At 39.7% G+C, this 20,629-nt stretch overlaps 2 protein-coding genes across 9 annotated transcripts in view; one reads left to right on the forward strand and one right to left on the reverse strand.

Moving 5' to 3' along the window:
- The window catches only part of cramp1 (cramped chromatin regulator homolog 1), a 69,380-nt gene extending 62,968 nt beyond the window's left edge, over positions 1 to 6,412 (forward strand). For all 4 annotated transcript variants that reach the window (XM_033040375.1, XM_033040376.1, XM_033040377.1 and 1 more), the window contains exon 20: positions 578 to 6,412. In XM_033040375.1, coding sequence (XP_032896266.1) covers positions 578 to 730 — 153 coding nt within the window. In that variant the 3' untranslated portion in view covers positions 731 to 6,412. The remainder of the gene's footprint in view (positions 1 to 577) is intronic.
- An 8,315-nt stretch (positions 6,413 to 14,727) lies between these two features.
- wdr24 (WD repeat domain 24) overlaps positions 14,728 to 20,629 on the reverse strand; it is a 31,885-nt gene continuing 25,983 nt past the window's right edge. For all 5 annotated transcript variants that reach the window (XM_033040383.1, XM_033040382.1, XM_033040378.1 and 2 more), the window contains exons 9-10: positions 18,562 to 18,746; positions 14,728 to 16,654 (exon numbers count right to left, since the gene is read on the reverse strand). In XM_033040383.1, coding sequence (XP_032896274.1) covers positions 16,486 to 16,654; positions 18,562 to 18,746 — 354 coding nt within the window. In that variant the 3' untranslated portion in view covers positions 14,728 to 16,485. The remainder of the gene's footprint in view (positions 16,655 to 18,561; positions 18,747 to 20,629) is intronic.

Genomic DNA, 20,629 nt, shown 5'->3' on the forward strand with positions numbered 1-20,629 from the left:
GGTCTTCTCATTTCCTCTTCAATACTTTCATCTTAACAAAAACATGTTACTGACATGATATGGTATGAGCTTGATTTCAATTCTGAATTGGCCACCAGAGTCCATTGTTAATTCAGGGAGGAAGATTTGAAGTATGCTTTTTTTTTTTTAAACAATAGAAATGAACCAGTGCTATCGATGTACTGAAACGCTTTAAGGTATTTTTCTTTCTTAGCTGGGCAACTGGCACCACAGTATTTATCTAAAGGAAGCTCTTTCCTTTACCTCCTATCTCTGCTGTCAAGAAAAGACAAATGTGTCTGTAGAAGGGTTTCGACCCGAAACGTCACCCATTCCTTCTCTCCAGAGATGCTGCCTGCCCAGCTCGGTTACTCCAGTTTTTTGTCTCAATGTGTTTGAGAAATCTTTTCATGAGACAAATTTATCGTTGTCAGTGTGTCGGGAATTTTCCGATGGTTGCCGGGAGAGGATGCTCTCGAAGAGAGAATAACTTGGGCAAAATCTTAAGGAAGTGGGAATTATAAGTTGTCATTACAGGATTTTACTGTACATTTCATCTTTTTGTTTTGCTTTACAGGTTGATTCTCAGCTGGCGTGTATGATGAATGAAAGCAGTGTGGATTATATTGCCCGCTTTAACGACCTTGCTCAAGAGCTCTCGGTAGCTGAGACTTCAAGGAAGGAGATGCTTTTGGACAGTGGCCCTTCGATTGGTGACCTTTCACAATAAGGTCATAATGTGAACATGGGGTTCATTTAGGATGCCCCCGTTCTTCAGCACCTTGCCAATTAAGCTGCTTGGTTTGGGCATTGATTACTGGAGAGACCATTTGTAAATGACACTGAGAGGTTTGAAAAATGTGCAATACACTTGACTGTACTGCCCTAATTCAGTATTACATTCATGATCATCTTCAGTTGGCAGTAATTGACACAGCATGAAGCTACAAGAAGCCAAAAGGATCCTCCGATGGGACCGAACACTAGAATGAATTTTTTTCCCAATGTCTGAAATGGATGTGAAGATCAATCAGATGTTTGAATTGGGCGTCAACTCAGAACTGATCTCAAAATCGTAGGGTTTTGGTGCAAAACTAGTGATACTTTTGTCATTTGTACCAATTTCTTCCTAGAGTAACATAGAATGTTCTGAGTGTCTTGTACAAACCTTTTATACCATATAACACACCCATTTTTGCTTTCCATTAAAACCAAACATCAGTTTTCTCAGTGGCTGTACACAACGTGAAAGAATGTCAAAGTCCATAGGCCACATTGTTATGGGGTGGTTATGCTGTGTTTGTGGGCTGCACCATGATGCGAGGAGATCAGTAAACTGACAGTAACTTAGGTTGTCTGAAGCATGGTCTCTATATTGCAGCATTATGCTCTTAAACATCTATCAGATGGACACGTCGGTTTCCCTGAGAGTCCCAAGCGAGGTAGATGGTGCTGATTTGGAATGAGTTCACCAAGTGCAGGGCTGTGTGCATGTATGAACTGAGAACCGAGCAGTAAGAAATTAATTTTATACGGTTTGATAAATGTTTTATTGGTTTCTTTGTCTGGGAGAGAGCCAGAGATGGTTGTGATTTTGCTATACCACTTCAATACATGCTGCATTCCAGCATTTGTTTTACTCTGGTCGGTTGGCTTTCTAGTCCATTGTTTTACAATCATTATTATAGGATCTTCACTTCTCCCCAGTTTTCCATCTTGTGAACTATTACTGGGTATCAGCTTGACAAGTATGAGCCGGTTATCTATCATTAATGACCATTAGGACTGAACCCAAAGCTTGCTGCTGAGTAGAAGATAATGCAGTTGTTTCATTCAGCATCAAGATTCGAGATGCATCTTCTCAATTTGTGCACTGTTTTAAGTGCACAATGGCTGGTATGCATTCTGTACATTTCAAATGTAAAGGTTTTCTGTAATGAAGACACTTTTGTTGTATTTTACACAGCGTTCAGTAACTATGCTTCAGATTGAAGTTATGATACCACTTTTTCTGCTGATATGGAACAATGACATGTGCTGTGCCTCGAGTGCATTTAAGTGTTGCGCAGTTTATCTTTAATCTTGCCATGCTTGGGTTTTCTGCACCCAAGGAATCCACAGAGCTACCACTGAATTTCACAAGCTGCTGTTTTTCTTTTTCTTTCTGCAAAAAAAAAAAAAAAAATCAGCACCCAAGGGCTTAAATTCTCCTATCGGGCACATGTGTGGGGGACAGGAACATTGTGCGGTCTAACTACAGTCAGCAGCGTGGTGTGATTACGATTCAGTAGCGGGCAAGATGCTGTGAAGCGTTTTGCAGATTCACACTAAAAATGCAAGCTGCAGATTATGTACATCCCGTACTGTCATTCTGTATCACTGGGTTAGATGGTACACTGATAATTTTATCTAGCACATCTAGAAAAACTGTATTTTGATTAATGCATGCTACATCTAAGTGAATGTTTTGGAAGAATTGTCTCCCAATCCTGTAATGTGGAATAGTTGTCCAAATATGGCTGTAAGTCAAATCATTGTATCTCTGGGCTTCTGAAGAACAGGAGGAGAAATTGCAAAGTTATATAGCACTGAGTTGTTGCATTGGGACTACCTGTGCAGATTGCAGTGCAGTAATAGTGGTCTCTGCATATTCCGTTATTTGTGTTAGATTAATAATTTTAGCAAATGTCTACTGTGCTATGACTTTAAAAGAGCAAATTAATTTGAGGATTACATAAAGCTGTGGCCTAAGTAGTTTACAACCTAATACTCGTCTGTTACGTACTATTTTATCCTTCAAGAACTCCAAAGCATCTAATGCTATTCTGCAATTCATTTGACATCTTTTGTATATTCTGCTTTCATGTAGACCAAAAGTGTTCTGTCCTTCAACAAAATGGCATCTTGCAGCGTTTTATCTCTTAAAGTTTTGATAAATATTTGCTGCATTATGAAAGGGATTTGTTTAATGTACCTGAAAGACAGTTTTTGTTTAAATGTAGCATTAGAGGTGTCTTTCGAATTAAGGAAGTTCCAATTTATATATTTGTTGAGTAATAATGTCATCTTGCACTTTTTAACTTGGTGCACTAGGTTTGTCCTGAGGTAAAGAGATGCCGTTAATTCTCTGTGGCTGGAGGAATATTCCACTTTAGTCGAGTCTAGTTTATTGTGGTGTGCACAACTAAAATGAGGCATGGATACAATGAAAATTATGCTTGCAGCTATATCACAGGCACATAGGCTCAGGCAAACACACAAAAACTAATTACACAAATCACACATTTACCTGAGGTTTACCCGAGGCACGATTATTTCTTATCGAAATCTCAGACAATATTGGGGGGAAAAAAGGACTGCAAAAAAAGTTATTGTTTCTTTCCCGAGTATTCCAGCATAATTTTAAGGAACCGTTTCATTCACATAGGATTCATTAGTGGTGGCAGCCTGCGCTATTTCCCCCCCCCCCCCCCCCCCCCCTTCACCTCCACCTTTATTATTGCATTTTTATTGGAGTCCATCTTTTTTGCTTTTAGCCTTTTGCATTGGTTCAGTTTATATTGTGTATGATTGTTACTATATTGCTGGTCCCAGACTGTTTGCAGTGGTAGGGAAAAGAAACTAGTAGCTGGGTGTGTTATAATGTTTACATGGTTTGTACAATTCTCATGTCTGTGCTCTGCATCAGATAAATAGGAACAAGCTACCAATGATTTTTTTAAATGGAGCAAAAGTAGAATAATTTTCCAAGTAAGACTGAAATACAGATGCCTCCATTAGTTCCTCCAGAATCGAGCCTCGTATCAGAAACGTTCTGAATGCAGAATTAAATGTTTGTCAGAATTCAAAGCTTCGGTACTTTTCCTAAAGCAATCCCAGAAATCTCTTCACTTGTTGTAAAATATTGCTATATTGGTGTTTAATTCATGTGTACCCTTTTATTCTTTCTGCAGCAGTGCATAAAAGTATAATTTGCATATTTCCCTTTTTACTAATTCCCTCTAATGTCTGGACTTGGGTTTCAACAAGATTATGAATCCAAGTGTTTCTTGTTTCAGCAACAGCTGTTAAATGTAGCTGGTGAAAAGGGATGTATTCAACAGTTGCAGGAACGTTTCCCATTTTCCCAATATTCATCCATCCATTGAAAAAGCTTAAGATCACTGAATGATGTCTAATTTATTGTCCCTGCATGTAAGAAACCATCTCTGGCTATGTCGTCTGCTGTAAGTATTGAATGCTTTAAGCAGAGGAAGTGGACTTTAATGTTCATCTTAACCTGCCTTCCATTTGTCATGTAACCCTAAATGTGAATACATCTTTATTGCTGTTAGTACTTCCCATTGCACAACCACACAGTGCCTTTATGTAATCTGCATCAATTTGCATATGAACTTGAACAGACCAGTACTGACTTCAACTCTCAAGCATCTAATGTGGGTTCACATTCAGTTAGGCCATGCAGTGGACTAAATGTTATCAGCTTTAATCTGATAATGAATGCACTGTAAGCATGGCCCTGTCTCGAGAATATTAAATTTCTAGTTATCTATGGATGAAGTCATCTGGTGTGCCATTGTTATTGTGGCAATAATTCTACGGCAAGACATCATCCAGATGTTATTGGTAAAAGTGCTAACATTTATGTTCATGTTCCTGTTGATGACTGTATAGAACTAAATACCGACAAATCAAATGTAGAATAATTCTTGCACTTGATTGTGCTAAGTGTATACATTTGTGAGCTGGGTAGATTGACACAATTCACTGAGGAAGCTTACAAATTAAAACCTGTGCATCTCCCCCTCTCTGGGAATGAAGACCCCATAATGCCAGGTGAGCTTTTTGTGAGCCATTTGATTCTTGCTTTACATATCTTTCAACATCTTACAGCAGTGTGTGATTGTGTGAGTTTTTGAAAGTGCATTTCTATTGAAATTAATTTGGAACAAAACATTTTTAATTTTTGTACGAGGCAAACTTTTCATTTTGCATTCAGTAGTCCTTAATTTATTAACTGCTTTTTAACTAGTTTTAATCTTGCACTGGAAGGTGAATATATATTTATAAATTGAATTAAAAACTGATGTGTTATTTGTAAAAATGTAACATTGGCAGTTGTTCTAACTCACCCATGATTCCATAGTTTGTACAATTGCTTTTGGCTGAAGTTTGGTTTTCACATTGGTTTTCAACCTGTGTTTGATGAATGTGAGAACCTACAATGAACTATACATTTTTTTCATAACAGCTGAAAACAGATTGGCAAATCTTCACAACATGTCAACATTCTTTCTCTTCTGAAAGTCCATTAAGGTTGGATACTGTTTCAGGCAGTGATCAGTGATGCGTTAGCATTATCTGAAATTCACTGTCACATACAGTACAAAAATATAACCTATACTGGTTGAATTCTTTACATTGTACACCATGCAGTATTATTTTGTATTCATAAGAACAGGAGTAGGCTATTCAATTGTTTTTATACAGCTAGGACCACGCGTATTTCTATCTTCAGAATCCTCATCCTGTGCTCTGGAGAACATGGGGCCCATTTCCAAACATTTGTGACTGAAGCTTTGAATCTTGACACCTTTTAACATTTTTGTTCACTTGGATAGAGTTAGTCGGTGTTACATGTTAGAGGGACACTTCCCATCACAGCTTTGACTTTCCATTTAAAAAACAAAAAAAAAACAAGGGTTGATGATAATTTTAAATCCTTGTTGGGAATATTTTAAGAAAATGCATAATGCTGGTACCTGATTTAAGTAATTTGTTAGAAGGAATTATTGAATATGACTGAATTAAATCAACATCACCACAGCATTAATGCTAACCTAATGTCCATTTACAATTGTGTTGTGTAAATATATCATCCTTACATTATTGGGCCCTGTCTCTCTAACGAAGTGCAATCGTCTACAATGGTAATAAGATGGTTATTTGAGCCCATTGTTGAAACAATTCTATGGAAGTTGAGAAAAACACAGGGGTGTTGAAAAGTTGCTGATGGGGAGGCTCTATGAATTTCTAATTGATGCACTACAATAGATGGCTCTGCTTTAGCTTTGGAGCAGGTTCTGAATGGCTTTTAAGATGTAAATGTTGTACAGAAGCAGAAAAGAAATGTTCATAGCATTGTTTTGATAAAAAGCCATAACAGATGTAAAGGTTTTCGTCCCCTTTTGAGATGTGAAAACTTTTAAAACAGTTCAAAATCCCCTTCCCTGATCTTTGTACCAAATGTGTAAATTATTTTCGACTATTTATTCTGTATGATTTGAGTTTTGTGGTTATTTAATATGCAAAGAAGCTGTTAAACTTTCATGTTGAGTTTTTTGTTTAACCTGTAGAGCTGTTTTTTTAATTATTCTTGCTGATAAACACATTTTAAATACACTAACTGCAATATTGACTCTTTTTGGGATGTATGTACTTTGTGCATTGAATTCAAACCCACTTATTCAGGTTGTGCCCCAGTCAGAGGGCAGACTGGCAAATGGAGGAATTTAAGTATTATGTGTTTCAGAAGTCAACAATTGGGGATGAATGGGCACCAGAGGTCTTTGAGTGGGAGGAGAGAAACGTGTGAAGCGGGGTTTCGGCCCGAAACGTCGCTTATTTCCTTTGCTCCATAGATGCTGCCTCACCCGCTGAGTTTCTCCAGCATCACACGTTTGGTGCAGGGTGGTGAGATTGGGATTTAGGGCACAAACACTTATGGGTCAATATTTTTCCCACTTCCATAGTAATTGTGGCAAATGGCAGCTTTATTTCTGAAGGCCCATCTTTAGGTTCATTTTCTCTAAAGCTGTTGCACCGGCACCCCTTGATTCCTGAAACAGTGTTTGAGTCCAGGTTGCAATATGCCTGCTTTAGAAGACAGTGTAATACCTGTATAAAATAGATGCAGTTTACTCATATTTTTTTTAAAGAATAATAGGAACAGAAACATAGCAAATGTTGGGCTTTTGGCCCCTTCAGTATGCCCTGTTATTTGATGCAATATTGGCTGATTCTCCATTCATACTCTCTCCAAAGCTGCTGATATTTTGAAATGGATCATCTTAAATATAATAACCTTCTGTAGTAGAGAATTTCATGGGGGGAGATTTCTTCATTCAGAGGGTAGTAAACCTAAGGCAGACATAAATGTCCTACTCTGCATTCTGTGACTGACATCTGGTTACAGGACTAGCCCGCACACCCATCCTTCCTGTATCTAATTCTACTAACATGTTGTTCACATGGGTTTCCTTTCTTTGACAAGCCCAAATCCACATCCAATATTCCAGGCATGGTCTCACCACGATCCTGTGTATTTGTAGTAAGACATCATTGCTCCTGCGCTTGAAATCCCTGGCAATCGAGACCAGAATTATTGTCTTTGCTAATTTTATTTTTACATATTTGAAAATGCTATTACGATAAGTTCCTTGCAAGTTAATTCCCACACATACTTTTTGTATTCTTAATTGATCATTAAAATCTTTTTGGCCGAATTAAAATTTGCTCCCAATCCTCAGGCTTGCAACTTTCTATAGCTATGGTTGGATTTTTATGCGAGACAGGAATTCATGCACTTTATTCCTTAAGTATTAGCCATTGCCTACCCAGTCTTGCCTTTCACAGAAGCTCGTATTTAATGTATGCCTGAGAAAAACATTTTTCACAGAGAGTGGTGAATCTCTGGAATTCTCTGCCACAGATGGTAGTTAAGGCCAGTTCATTGGCTATATTTAAGAGGGAGTTTGATGTGGCCCTGTTGGCTAAAGGGATCAGGGTATGGAGAGAAGGCAGGTTGGATGATCAGCCATGATCATATTGAATGGCGGCGCAGGCTCCTCGAAGGGCCGAATGGCCTACTCCTGCATCTATTTTCTATGTTTTGACAGTTTATTAGACTTGGGACACTAGTTTTGGATAGAATATTTCATATGTGAAGTAATTCAATCATTTTATGGTCATTCTTAAATTCTCCACAGGAGATTAACTAAGCCCTTAGAGTTGTACTGTACCACACTCGGCTAGCTTATTCTCTACTTCACAATAAATTGATTTAATTAAAAACTACCCATGCCTACTCCAGGAATTCATCCTCCATAATATTATTGCTAATTGATTTGATCCGGCGTTGTAGATTAAATTTAGCTGGTAACATGCAGTCCATATAACGATCATCCTCAGTGGAAAATGTTGTCCCTCATATTCCTAATAAATATTGTCCCTCTCACTTAAACTTGTGTCCTCTGTTCCTTACTCCCCTACCCTGGGTAGAGGACTCTGTGCATTCACCCTATCTACTCTCATGAATTTATACTATATCAGATCATACCTCAGCCTCCTGCGCCCCAACAAATAAAGCACTAACCTGCCTAAGTTTTCCCCACAACTCAGGCCCTCGATCTGGTAACATCATCAAATCTTCTCTGCACTCTTTCCAGCTTAATGACATCCTTCCAATAGCAGGATGACCAAAACTGCACATAGTAGCCCAAATACAGCCTCACCAATGTCTTCTACAACTGTAACATAACTTTTATACCATGGCTGACGAAGACCAATATACCCAAAACCTCTATCAGCCTGTCCACCTGGACACGACTTTCAAGGAACTGTGTATGTACCTGTGTTCCCAGATCCCTCTGCTCTACAACTCAGCAGGGCAGTCCCATTCTGTGAGAAGTTCCTGGTTTGACTTCCCAAAATGCAGCACCTCACACTTATCTGCATTAAACTCCATTAGCCATTCCTCAGCCCATTTGCCCAGCTGCTCAAATCTTGCTGCAAGTTTTGACAACCATCTTCGCTACTTCAGTGTCATCTGCAAACTTACTGATCATGCCTCTCAAAATAAATACTAGCGTTGCATTTGCCTCCCTTACTACCGATTTGACTTGCAAATGAGCTTTTTGGGAACCCTGTACCAGCACTCCCAAGTCATTTTGCACTTCCGATTTCTAAATTCTCTCCCCATTTAGACAAGTCTACGCCTTTATTCCTACTACCAAAATGCATGGTGCCACACTTTGCTACACTATATTCCATCTGCCACTTCTTTGACCACTCTCCCAAACTGTCCAAGTCCTTCTGCAGAATCCCTGTTTTCTCTACACTCCCTGCCCCTCCACCTATCTTAGTGTCATCTGCAAACTTGGCCGCAAAGTCTTCAATTCCCTCATCTAAATCATTGATATACTTCATGAAGAGAAGTGGCCCCAGCACCAAGCCCTGCCGAACAGTGCTAGTCACTGGCAGCCAACCAGAACCCCCCCCCCCCCCCCGCCCTTTATTGCCACTCTTTGCCTTTGGCCATCTAGCTAACCTGCTATCCATGCTAGTATCTTCCCTCTGACAGCATGGGCTCACATCTTCTTTAGCACTCATGTGAGGCTTTCTGAAAATCCAGGTAAACAACATCCACTGACTTTCCTGCTATTTATTTCCTCAAAGAATTCCAACAGGTTCGTCAGGCAAGATCTCCTTTCACAAAACCCTGCTGACTTCGGCCTATTTTATTGTGTGTTTCTAAGTACTCAGAAATCTTATCCTTTACAATGGACACTGAAGTCAGGCTAACCAGCCTATAGATTCCACTCTTCCGCTTTGCTTCTTTCTTGAACAGCGGTGTAATATTTGCAATTTTCCATTTGTCTGGAACCACTCCTGACTAGTGATTTTTGAAAGATCACTTCTAATGCCTCTACAATCTCTAAAGCTACCTGTTCCAAAACCCGTGGGTGCAGTCCATCCGGCTTACTGTATCCATCTTCAGACTTTTAAGTTTCCCAAGCACCTTCTCCTTAGTAATAGCCACACCACTAACTTCCACCGCCTGATTCTTGAATTTCAGGCACGTGTATTCCACTGTGAAGACTGATGCAAAAAAACGTACTCAGTTTATCTGCCAATTCTTTATTCGCCATTATCACTTCTCCAGCATCATTTTCCTGTAGTCCAATGTCCACTCCTGCGTCTTTCTCGTTCTATATATCTGACAAAATTTAGCTATCCTTTTATATTATTGGCTAGCTTACTTTCATATTGTGTCTTTTCTCCCTGTATTGCCTTTTTTTTTGGTAACCTTCCGTTGTTTTGTTAAAAGCATCTCAATCCTCTGGCTTCCCACTAATCGTTGCAATGCTCTATGCCTTCTTGGTGGGTTTTATGCTGTCTTCGACATCCCTTGTGAGCCACGGTCACTTCATGTTCCCCTTAGAATCTTTCTTCCTCTTTGGAATGAAAAGATCCTGCATCTTCAGAATTATTCCCAGCATTGCTGTTCCATTGCTATTCCTGCGATGGTCCATTTCCAATCAACTTCAGCCATCTCCTCCATCATGTCTCTGTAGTCACCTTTGGTCAACAGTAATACCGATTAATCCAATTTCATCTTCTCCCTCTCAAATTGCATGTTGAATTTTATCATATAATAATAATAATAATAAATTTTATTTGCGGGCGCCTTTCAAAGTCTCAAGGACACCTTACAGAAATTAACAAGAGTAAAAAAAACATATAGTCGGAGTAAAATAAATAATAAGGACATCACCAATACAGAAAATAAAGACAGAGTTCGCTCCAAAGACAAAAAATCAAAAACACAATGTGAAGAGAGCAGCGGCAGCGGCAGCTAAACCGCGCCAGCGTCCACTCTCTCTTCCGATTCAGATTCAATTTTAATTGTCAGTGTACAGTACAGAGACAACGAAATGCATTTAGCATCTCTTCCGACAGCCATCTTGGACACAAACTAACATATTCACTTACACACAAAAAAATCATCCCCCCACAATGGTTACCTGGGGGGGAAGGCACAATGTCCAGACCCCATCCTCAGTTCTCCCAAAGTCAGGCCTGATCATTACCAAGGTGTAGTTCATTTATTTTAAGTTCCCTAATCAAATTCAGTTTATTACACAATTCTAAATCCATAATTGCCTTTTCCCTGGTCAGCTCAACTACAAGCTGCTCTAAGAAACCATGTTGTAGGCACTCTACAAATTCCCACTCTTGGAGTCCAGTACCAACCTGATTTTCCCCAATCTACTTGCATATTAATACAGTGCCCTCCATAATGTTTGGGACAAAGACCCATCATTTATTTATTTGCCTCTGTACTCCACAATTTGAGATTTGTAATAGAAAAAAAAAATCACATGTGGTTAAAGTGCACATTGTCAGATATTATAGAGTATTTTTATACATTTTGGTTTCACCATGTAGAAATTACAGCTGTTCTCTTTGTCAACATGATGACCAAAGTTGAAAGAAGCCATTATGAGACTGAGAAACAAGAATAAAAACTGTCAGAGACATCTGCCAAACCTTAGGCTTACCTAAATCAACTGTTTGGAACATCATTAAGAAGAAAGAGAGCACTGGTGAGCTTACTAATTGCAAAGGGACTGGCAGGCCAAGGAAGACCTCCACAGCTGATGACAAAAGAATTCTCTCTATAATAAAGAAAAATCCCCAAACACCTGTCCGACAGATCAGAAACACTCTTCAGGAGTCAGGTGTGGATTTGTCAATGACCACTGTCCACAGAAGACTTCATGAACAGACATACAGAGGCTACACTGCATGATGCAAACCACTAGTTAGCTGCAAAAATAGGATGGCCAGGTTACAGTTTGCCAAGAAGTACTTAAAAGAGCAACCACAGTTCTGGAAAAAAGGTCTTGTGGACAGATGAGACAAAGATTAACTTATATCAGAGTGATGGCAAGAGCAAAGTATGGAGGAACTACCCAAGTGAAGCATGGTGGTGGGGGTGTTATGGCCTGGCATGTATGGCTGCTGAAGGTACTGGCTCACTTACCTTCGTTGATGATACAACCGCTGATGGTAGTAGCATAATGAATTCTGAAGTGCATAGACACATCCTATCTGCTCAAGTTCAAACAAATGCCTCAGAACTCATTGGCCGGCGGTTCATTCTACAGCAAGACAATCATCCCAAACATTGCTAAAGTGACAAAGGAGTTTTTCAAAGCTAAAAAAATGGTCAATTCTTGAGTGGCCAAGTCAATTATTTGATCTGAACCCAATTGAGCATGACTTTTATATGCCGAAGAGAAACCTGAAGGAGACTAGCCCCCAAAACAAGCATAAGCTAAAGATGGCTGCAATACAGGCCTGGCAGAGCATCGCCAGAGAAGACACCCAGCAACTGGTGATGTCCATGAATCACAGACTTCAAGCAGTCATTGCATGCAAAGGATATGCAACAAAATGCTACATGACTACTTTCATTTACATGACATTGCTGTGTTGCAGACATTATGGTGCCCTGAAATGGAGGGGACTATGTATAAACACTGCTGTAATTTCTACATGGTGAAACCAAAAAGTATAAAAATGGCCTTTATTAAAATCTGACATTGTGCACTTTAACCACATGTGAATTTTTAAATTACAAATCTTAAATTGTGGAGGACAGAGGCAAATAAATAAATAAATGGGTCTTTGTCCCAAACATTTCTTACATGCCGATTCCATCTCCAGATATATGGACCCTATATTCTTGCTACTGTTCAGGGGCCTATAAATAACTCCCATCAGGGTATTTTACCCTAGCAGTTTCTTAACTTTACCCACAAGGATTCTACTTCTGATCCTGTCACCCCTTACTAAGGACTGAATTTCATTCCTTACCAATAGAGCTACCTCAGCCCACCAGTTTGTCCTTTTGATAGGACATGTAACCTTGGATATTCAGCTCCCAGCTCGGATCTTGTTTCAGCCATGATTCCGTAATGCCCACAACATTGTACCTACCAATTTCTAACTATGCTATGAACTCAACCACTTTGTTCCTTATTCTACATTCATTCAGAGAGTGTTACAACATGGTGACAGGCCCATAGGCCCAACTTGGCCACATCGGCCAACATGTCCCATTTACACTAGTCCCACCTGCCTGCGTTTGGCCCATCTCTCTCCAACCCTGTCCATGTACCTGTCTGTTTCTTAAACAATGGGATAGTCCCTATCTCAACTACCTCCTCTGGCAGTTTGTTCCATACATCCACCACCCTCTGCGTAGTCCGAGCTATAGGGAGAGGTTGAACAGGCTAGGACTATTCCTTGGAGCACAGGAAGATGAAGGGTGATCGTATAGAGGTGTACAAAATCATGAGAGGTATAGATTGGGTAGACACAGTCTTTTTCCCAAAGTAGGGGATTTGAAAACTAGAGGACACAGGTTTAAGGTGAGGGGAAAAGAAATAATAGGAACCCGAGGGGTAACTTTTTCACACAAAAGGGTGGTAGGTGTATGGAACGAGTGTAGCTGCAACATGTTGGCCGGTGTGGGCAAGTAGGACCTGTTTCCATGCTGTATGACTAATAAACAGTGCAGAAAATACCCAGAAGGATGCTACCCGGACTGGAGTGTTTATAGGGAGAGACATGATCGGCTCAACGTTTTGATGGAAGATAAACAAAATGCTGGAATAACTCAGCGGTTCAGACAGCATCTCTGGAAAAAAGGAATAGGTGACCTTTTGTCTCCTTTGAACGTAGGAGGCTGAAGGGTTACCTTATAAATGTATATAAAATCATAAGATGAATGGTAACAGTCTTTTTTTCCAGTTTGGGGAGTGTAAAATTAGAGGGTCAAGATTTAAAGGGGACATAAGGGTCAACTTTCTCATGGAAGGTGGTGGATATGTGCGACAAAATGCCAGAGGAAGTGGCAAAATTTGGTACAAACAGCGTTGAAAAGATATTGGGACATGTATGTGAAAGAAAGTTAACTGGATGTGGACCAAACACAGGCAAATGGGACTAGCTTAAGTAGGCAACTTGGTAGAAAAATAGGTGCAAGAGTAGGCCATTTGGCCCTTCGAGCCAGCACCGCCATTCAATATGATCATGGCTGATCATTTAAAATCAGTTCCTGCTTTTTCCCCCATATCCCTTGATTCCTTTAGCCCTAAGAGTTAAATCTAACTCTCTCTTAAACTGGTCGGCATACACAAGTAGGGCCAAGGGGCCATTTCCATGTGGCATAACTGACAAATCTAATCAAGTTAAATCCAGCTATTGAAATGTTCTTTACTGTAAAAACCAGGATGGAGTTTTTACACTAATTTCCTCCAATAGAACCATTTTCCCTGGTGGGCCAATCCAGAACAAGATATTGTAGATTTAAACTAAGCTGTTCACAATTAATAGTTAACATTTGGAACTCATGCACCGGAGTCTCATCTAATGGATCTCTTATCCCTGCATCACCCACCCCCCACACTTCTAACAACACCTCTCCAAGTTAACCAATTTCAATCAGATAGAATATACATACACAAATTGGCGAAAGTCTCATCGCATCAGATAGAAACCATAGCATTTTACATGATCATGCAGTCATTCTTGATTTTGCATAACTGTGGAGTAATGGTTTTAGAGCATTGAAACATATCTATCAGCCCATTTTGTCCATGCCATCCAAGATGCCTAAGCAAGGTAGTACCGCCTGGCCCATTTCCCTACATCCTCCACCACCAGCAGGTACTCAACCCTGGAACACAAGATCATATCCCAAATGTATTGATTATGCACACCTAAATAACAAAAACAGCTTAACCGTCTTACACAAGTATAAAGATTTGTAGCTGCAATTCATTGAAATGTATCAAAACTTCCCCAAGGGACAGAAAGGAATTAGGTTTTAAACAGTGGAATTCAAGCAAAATAAATGAGGCTGGATGATCACAATCTTGGTCAGAAGTAGGTTTAATATGAACCTCTCGAGGAGACTCACATGGTGGGTCAGACATAACACTGAAGAAAAAGATCCAGCTGTCAATATACTGTATTTACTATACTGTATGCATTTTTACAGCAGTTACTTCTAGGATTCACAATCCACATTGTAAAATAAACTTTATATAAATATTTTTAAAAATATTCGTCTTAAGAAATATCAATGTAAATAGGATTTATTACAAGTGTAAGGAAGACTATATTTTTCACCTTCAAATCGCTGCTATAGCTTCCCACTCCAGAAAACAAATGCAAGCTGGACTGCAGAACTTAAATGTTTCATTGCAGTTCATACACAAATTCCTCTTGCGCGGAATGTAACCTGTGGACACAGCAACATTCTACCGAGCAAAGAAAAAGCCAGTGGAAATTGACAAGTTGCCTATGCAATTGAGAAAAAATGCCCGTTACGCATGTGGGCCTTTTAAGGAGTTCATTCTATTACAATCTTTGGCTATTCTGAAAATTCAATGTTATGACTCTATTGCATTTTCTAAATGGGGCAGTAATTTAGGTGGCTGTCAACTGTCATTTGATGCTAGGCACAATATGGTTGAATTCACAATGCCACACTTTTAAGATTACATTATTTATTTGGTCAACATGTTGAATCACTGCTAATTTTCCAATCAATGGGAAATAGTATGTTCCTGAATCCTACAAACAACAGGTAGGAGTTCTATAACCACAGGTTTGACATATGCTGATCTTTATACAGTAATGCTACACAAGCATATTCTGATGGATGATCAGAGCATACTTGAATTAATACAAGTTTACACACTGTATCGGGAAAAATAAGAAATGTTTTAAACTCTGCTTGGAAAGCTACAAGTTTGCAGCTGCTTGTTACATGATCCACTGTGGCCCCCTGGGCAGCTTTTTCATTGAATTCGATGTCCTAAATTCCCTAATCCCTTCATCAATAAACGACCAACGCATGAACCCTGTCATTCCACTTCAGCTTCATCGTAGAATTTGTGCACAAGTTATATAGGACACAGAAAGCAGTAAATAGTTTATTTTTTTTGACTGGGAATATTTCAAAATATGCAAAAGACGCTGACCACACGCACAAGGTCAAACAAAATACTGAAACGCTGTTGTGAGGTTCTGGTCGGATTACTATTCATGTAAATAAACACAAAAACTCACAAATATCAAAGAACTACTTGGACGTGAAGTTAGTCCTGGAATATATAGAAATAATCTCTCTGTTGTCCCATATTAAAATAGTTTAACTCCCACTCACATTCCAATCAATGCATGCCGTTTATTTTGCATTATAGCTTAGTTTAGCTACTGCTCGGAGCCTGTGGTGATAATCAAGTACTTGTCAACAACTGAGCCCATCTTGCATTTCACCATCATCTGTTTACACAAGTGACGTTTGCTTTATGCGCAAGGTGTATTCACTGCAGTTTCTCCTCGCAATTGGTGCTGGAGCACATCACGCCAACAAAACAGTTATAAGACTGTGGGGGAAGAAAACAAAATACACTTCTAACAACTGTTAGATTTTCCATTCTGAATTTAGCTGTAAATTTTCTATGGTGAATGAGTCCATTTTCATTTAATCCACTTAAAAAAAAAAATATGCAACACATTGAAAACAATTTCAGGAGTGGCGTCGATTTGCAGAAGCCCATGTATTAGACAGTCATGTTGTGCTCGCTGAACGGCACCATTGAGCGTTTGAGATCTGCCTTCTCAGGTATATTCACACAGGTGGCCACACCCAGCTGGGCAATGTGAACTAGTCCTCAGCCAGCTCATGATGTGCTGCAGGTGTCCACCGTGGCTACATCCTTGGCACCAAACAAACAACCCTCTGACAACTTGATGGCAAACAGCACACATGCTGGCACACTGGCGGCATCTGAGGCAAAAAAAAACATATGAAAAACAAGGTTAAGAGAGTAGCGGTTACATCATATTGAGTACACATAGTGGTCTCGGGCTCCACAGATACAGTGCCCTCCATATTTGGGACAAAGACCTATCGTTTATTTATTTGTCTCTGTACTACACAATTTGAGATTTGTAATAGAGAAAAAAAAATCACATGTGGTTAAAGCGCACATTGTCAATTTTAATAAAAGGTGTTTTTACACATTTTTGTTTAACCATGTAGAAAAATTACAGCTGTGTTTACACATAGTCCCCCCAATTCAGGGCACCATAATGTTTGGGACACATGGCTTCACAGGTGTTTGTAATTGCTCAGGTGTGTTTAAGTGCTTCCATAATGCAGGTATAAGAGAGCACCCAGTCTTTCCATCATCTTTGGAAACTTATTGCTGTTTATTAACATGAGGACCAAAGTTGTGCCAATGAAAGTCAAAGAAGCCATTATGAGACTAAGAATAAAACTGTTAGAGACATCAGCCAAACCTCAGGCTTACCAAAATCAAATGTTTGGAACATCATTGAGAAAAAAGAGAGCACTGAGCTTACTAATCGCAAAGGGACTGGCAGGTCAAGGAAGACCTCCACAGCTGATGACAGAAGAATTCTCTCTATAATAAAGAAAAATCCCCAAACACCTGTCCGACAGATCAGAAACATTCTTCAGGAGTCAGGTGTGGATTTGTCAATGACCACTGTCCGCAGAAGACTTCATGAACAGAAATAGAGGCTACACTGCAAGATGCAAACCACTGGTTAGCTGCAGTTAATAATAATAATACATTTTATTTATGGGCGCCTTTCAAGAGTCTCAAGGACACCTTACAAAAATTTAGCAGGTAGAGGAAAAACATGTAAGGGGAATGAAATAAATAGTAGAGACATGACTAGTACACAAAGTAAAGACAGAATTCAATTCAAACACAATATGAGGCAATTAATGCACAGATGAAAAGGGAGGGTGACGTGGGGCTAAGGATAGGCAGAGGTGAAGAGATGGGTCTTGAGGCGGGACTGGAAGATGGTGAGGGACACGGAATTGCGGATCAGTTGGGGGATGGAGTTCCAGAGCCTGGGAGTTGCCCTGGAGAAGGCTCTGTCCCCAAAATTGCGGAGGTTGGACTTGTGGATGGAGAGGAGACCGGCTGATGTGGATCTGAGGGACCATGAGGGTTGGTAGGGGGAGAGGAGGTCAGTGAGATATGGGGGGGCCAGATGGTGGAGGGCTTTGTAGGTGAGGATCAGGATTTTGTAGGTGATCCGGTGGGAGATGGGAAGCCAGTGAAGTTGTTTGAGGACTGGAGTGATGTGATGCCAGGATTTGGTGTGGGTGATGAGTCGGGCAGCTGCATTCTGGACCAGTTGGAGTAGGTTGATGTAGGTGGAGCTGATGCCAAGGAGAAGTGAGTTGCAATAGTCCAGTCGGGAGGAGATGAAGGCATGGATGAGTCTTTCAGCAGCGGTTCAGCAGTTAGCCAAACTTGCTATTTTCACCACTTCCCAAGTTGGCAAAACTTGACTTTGTCAACATTGCTCTTATTGTTTCTGCCCCAACCCCCCCCCCACCTGAAAATAAAAATCATCCCCGCGCTACAGAAAATGCTGACTTTGATTTCTCAGTAAAACCCAAAGTTGCTCAAATGTGATTCAAACGTGGGTCATGTTAAATACATTTGCATTTTTTACAGTTACATTCACAACTTTGTGTAATACCAGGAATTACTGAGAATGCAGCATAACAAGCTTTACTTTAGTGCTAAACATGCTTTTGTTGGGTTCAGACAAAGGATTTTTTAAACTAGCAATGAACATTTTTAGTTTGTCCCCTGCACAGTTCAATCAGAAGAATTTAGTGTACTATCAGATTGCACAGCCTACCTATCACAGATCCAGCCCTTGCTGCTCATCGGTCGTTTGCAGTTGCTGCAGTTGATATGAAGAGTGGTTGATGCCTGGTTAAAACAATTGATGGAGCTGCATGTGCTCAGCTTGATCACTTCATTTGAGATGTTCCACAGTTTGAACCGCTGCAGCAGATCAATGTACGATGTGTACCAGTGTTCCTGGTAACAAATAATGACATTTCTAAATATGCAATGCTATGGTCAATGTTTACCAGAACAGTTCATTCAATGTATTTTACATAAAACATTTCAAACTCTTAAACATAAGTGAGTACATAATATTTAATAATAAAAAAGAGAGACAGTGCTGAAGTAACTCAGCAGGTCCAGCAACCTCTCTGGTGAGCATGGATGGGTGACATTTTGTGTCAGTCTGAAGAAAGGTCATGACCTGAAATATCACCTATCCATGTTCTCCAGAGAGGCTGCCTGACCCCCGCTGAGTTACTCCAACACTGTCCTTTTTTTTTGATTATCAGCATCTGCAGTTGTTTGTTTCTAATATGTAAAAATAATGTAGAAGGAACAAACAACTTGGAAAGCATTGGTTCAAAGTATTTGTTTCAAAATTGGTGAAATAGCTAAACAATAATGGCAGTGTGGCTGAAAGTCGTCATCAATAGACAAGTAATGGTGCAGGAGAAGCAAGAATGTACAAGATGTCACAACTGATGCTTTTCTCAGAAATTAGGAGATGTCTTAGTTGAAATAACAACCATGTGGCCAGAACATTATAGCATAAATCCAGTGGTGGGTGGGTGGGTGGGAATGAGTAATGGCTGAACATCTTAGATGGAACAAGCAAATTCTGAGATAACTCCTTATCTTCTGAGCTATAGTTAAGTCTTGAGATAGATAGGAATTCCAATGTGAAAAAGCAAGGAACTGGTATTTGATCAAAATAATCAAGACTTGAAACTCAGCTTAATGGGGAATTGCATACATCTGATTAAGCTTAATTATTATAGAGGGGAAGAGAAATGGACAAAGCCAAAGGCGGAACTGGAGCTTTCAGAACAAGTCACAAAAGGTATTGACAGCCCCATTTTCAGCTAATTATATCAATCTGTAGGCAAGATTGTAATATCAGAAACTGCAGTAGATCAACTTGGTAACAAGGACAGTGAAAAGCTTTTTGTTGCATTCTATCCGTCCATTCTATCCAGAACAGTGCAGGGCAGCAGTGCTATTTGTAATCCATTAACTTCTGTCACAACTTGCAGCACTGGAGTCCATGTTGACAGGGTAGGAACATTCTATGCATGAATTAAGTTCAACGCCTGGGAAATGTCATGTTATTAATAATTCCAGGATGCTGAATATCTCGTAATTACAATTTTAGAGATAAACCACACTATTTAAAATCTAATTTGATAATATAGTTATCCATTAACATAAACAAAATACCTAATATTCAAACATTAACAACATATTGTTTGGACTGTATCAAATGGCAATCATGAAGGGCATAGAAAAGGTGAATGGCCAGTCTTTCTCCTGGATAGGTGACTAAAACTAGAGGGCACAGATGTATGGTGAGAAGAGAAAGATTTAAAGTGGGATTTGAAAAACACACACAGTCACAGTCACACAGACACAGCCACACAGACACAGAGTAGTGGGTATATAGAACAAGCTTCCAGACGAAGCTGTAGGGGGGGTTTATTACAATATTTAGATGCCAAGACCAATCTCAACAGTCTGTTTAATGCCACAATTGAATCTGCCTCCACCACCACCCACAGCAGCATGTACCAGGCAAGCCTGTGTAAAAATACTTGCTTCACACCTCCTTTAAACTTTGTCCCTATCACTTAAAACTTTGCCTGCTGGTATTTGACATTTCCATCCTTTGAAATGGATTCTGTCCATCCAATCTATCATCATTAAAAAAACATTTAGACAGGAACATGGATAGGAAAGGTTTAGAGCAATATGGGCCAAACACGGGCAAATAAGACTAGCTCATAAAGACGTCATATAACATGGATGAGTTGGACCCACTGCAAATAAATGAGCATACATGTTTATAGACTATGTAA

The sequence above is a fragment of the Amblyraja radiata genome, chromosome 22 (genome assembly GCF_010909765.2).
Source record: "Amblyraja radiata isolate CabotCenter1 chromosome 22, sAmbRad1.1.pri, whole genome shotgun sequence".
Taxonomy (NCBI): Eukaryota; Metazoa; Chordata; class Chondrichthyes; order Rajiformes; family Rajidae; genus Amblyraja; species Amblyraja radiata.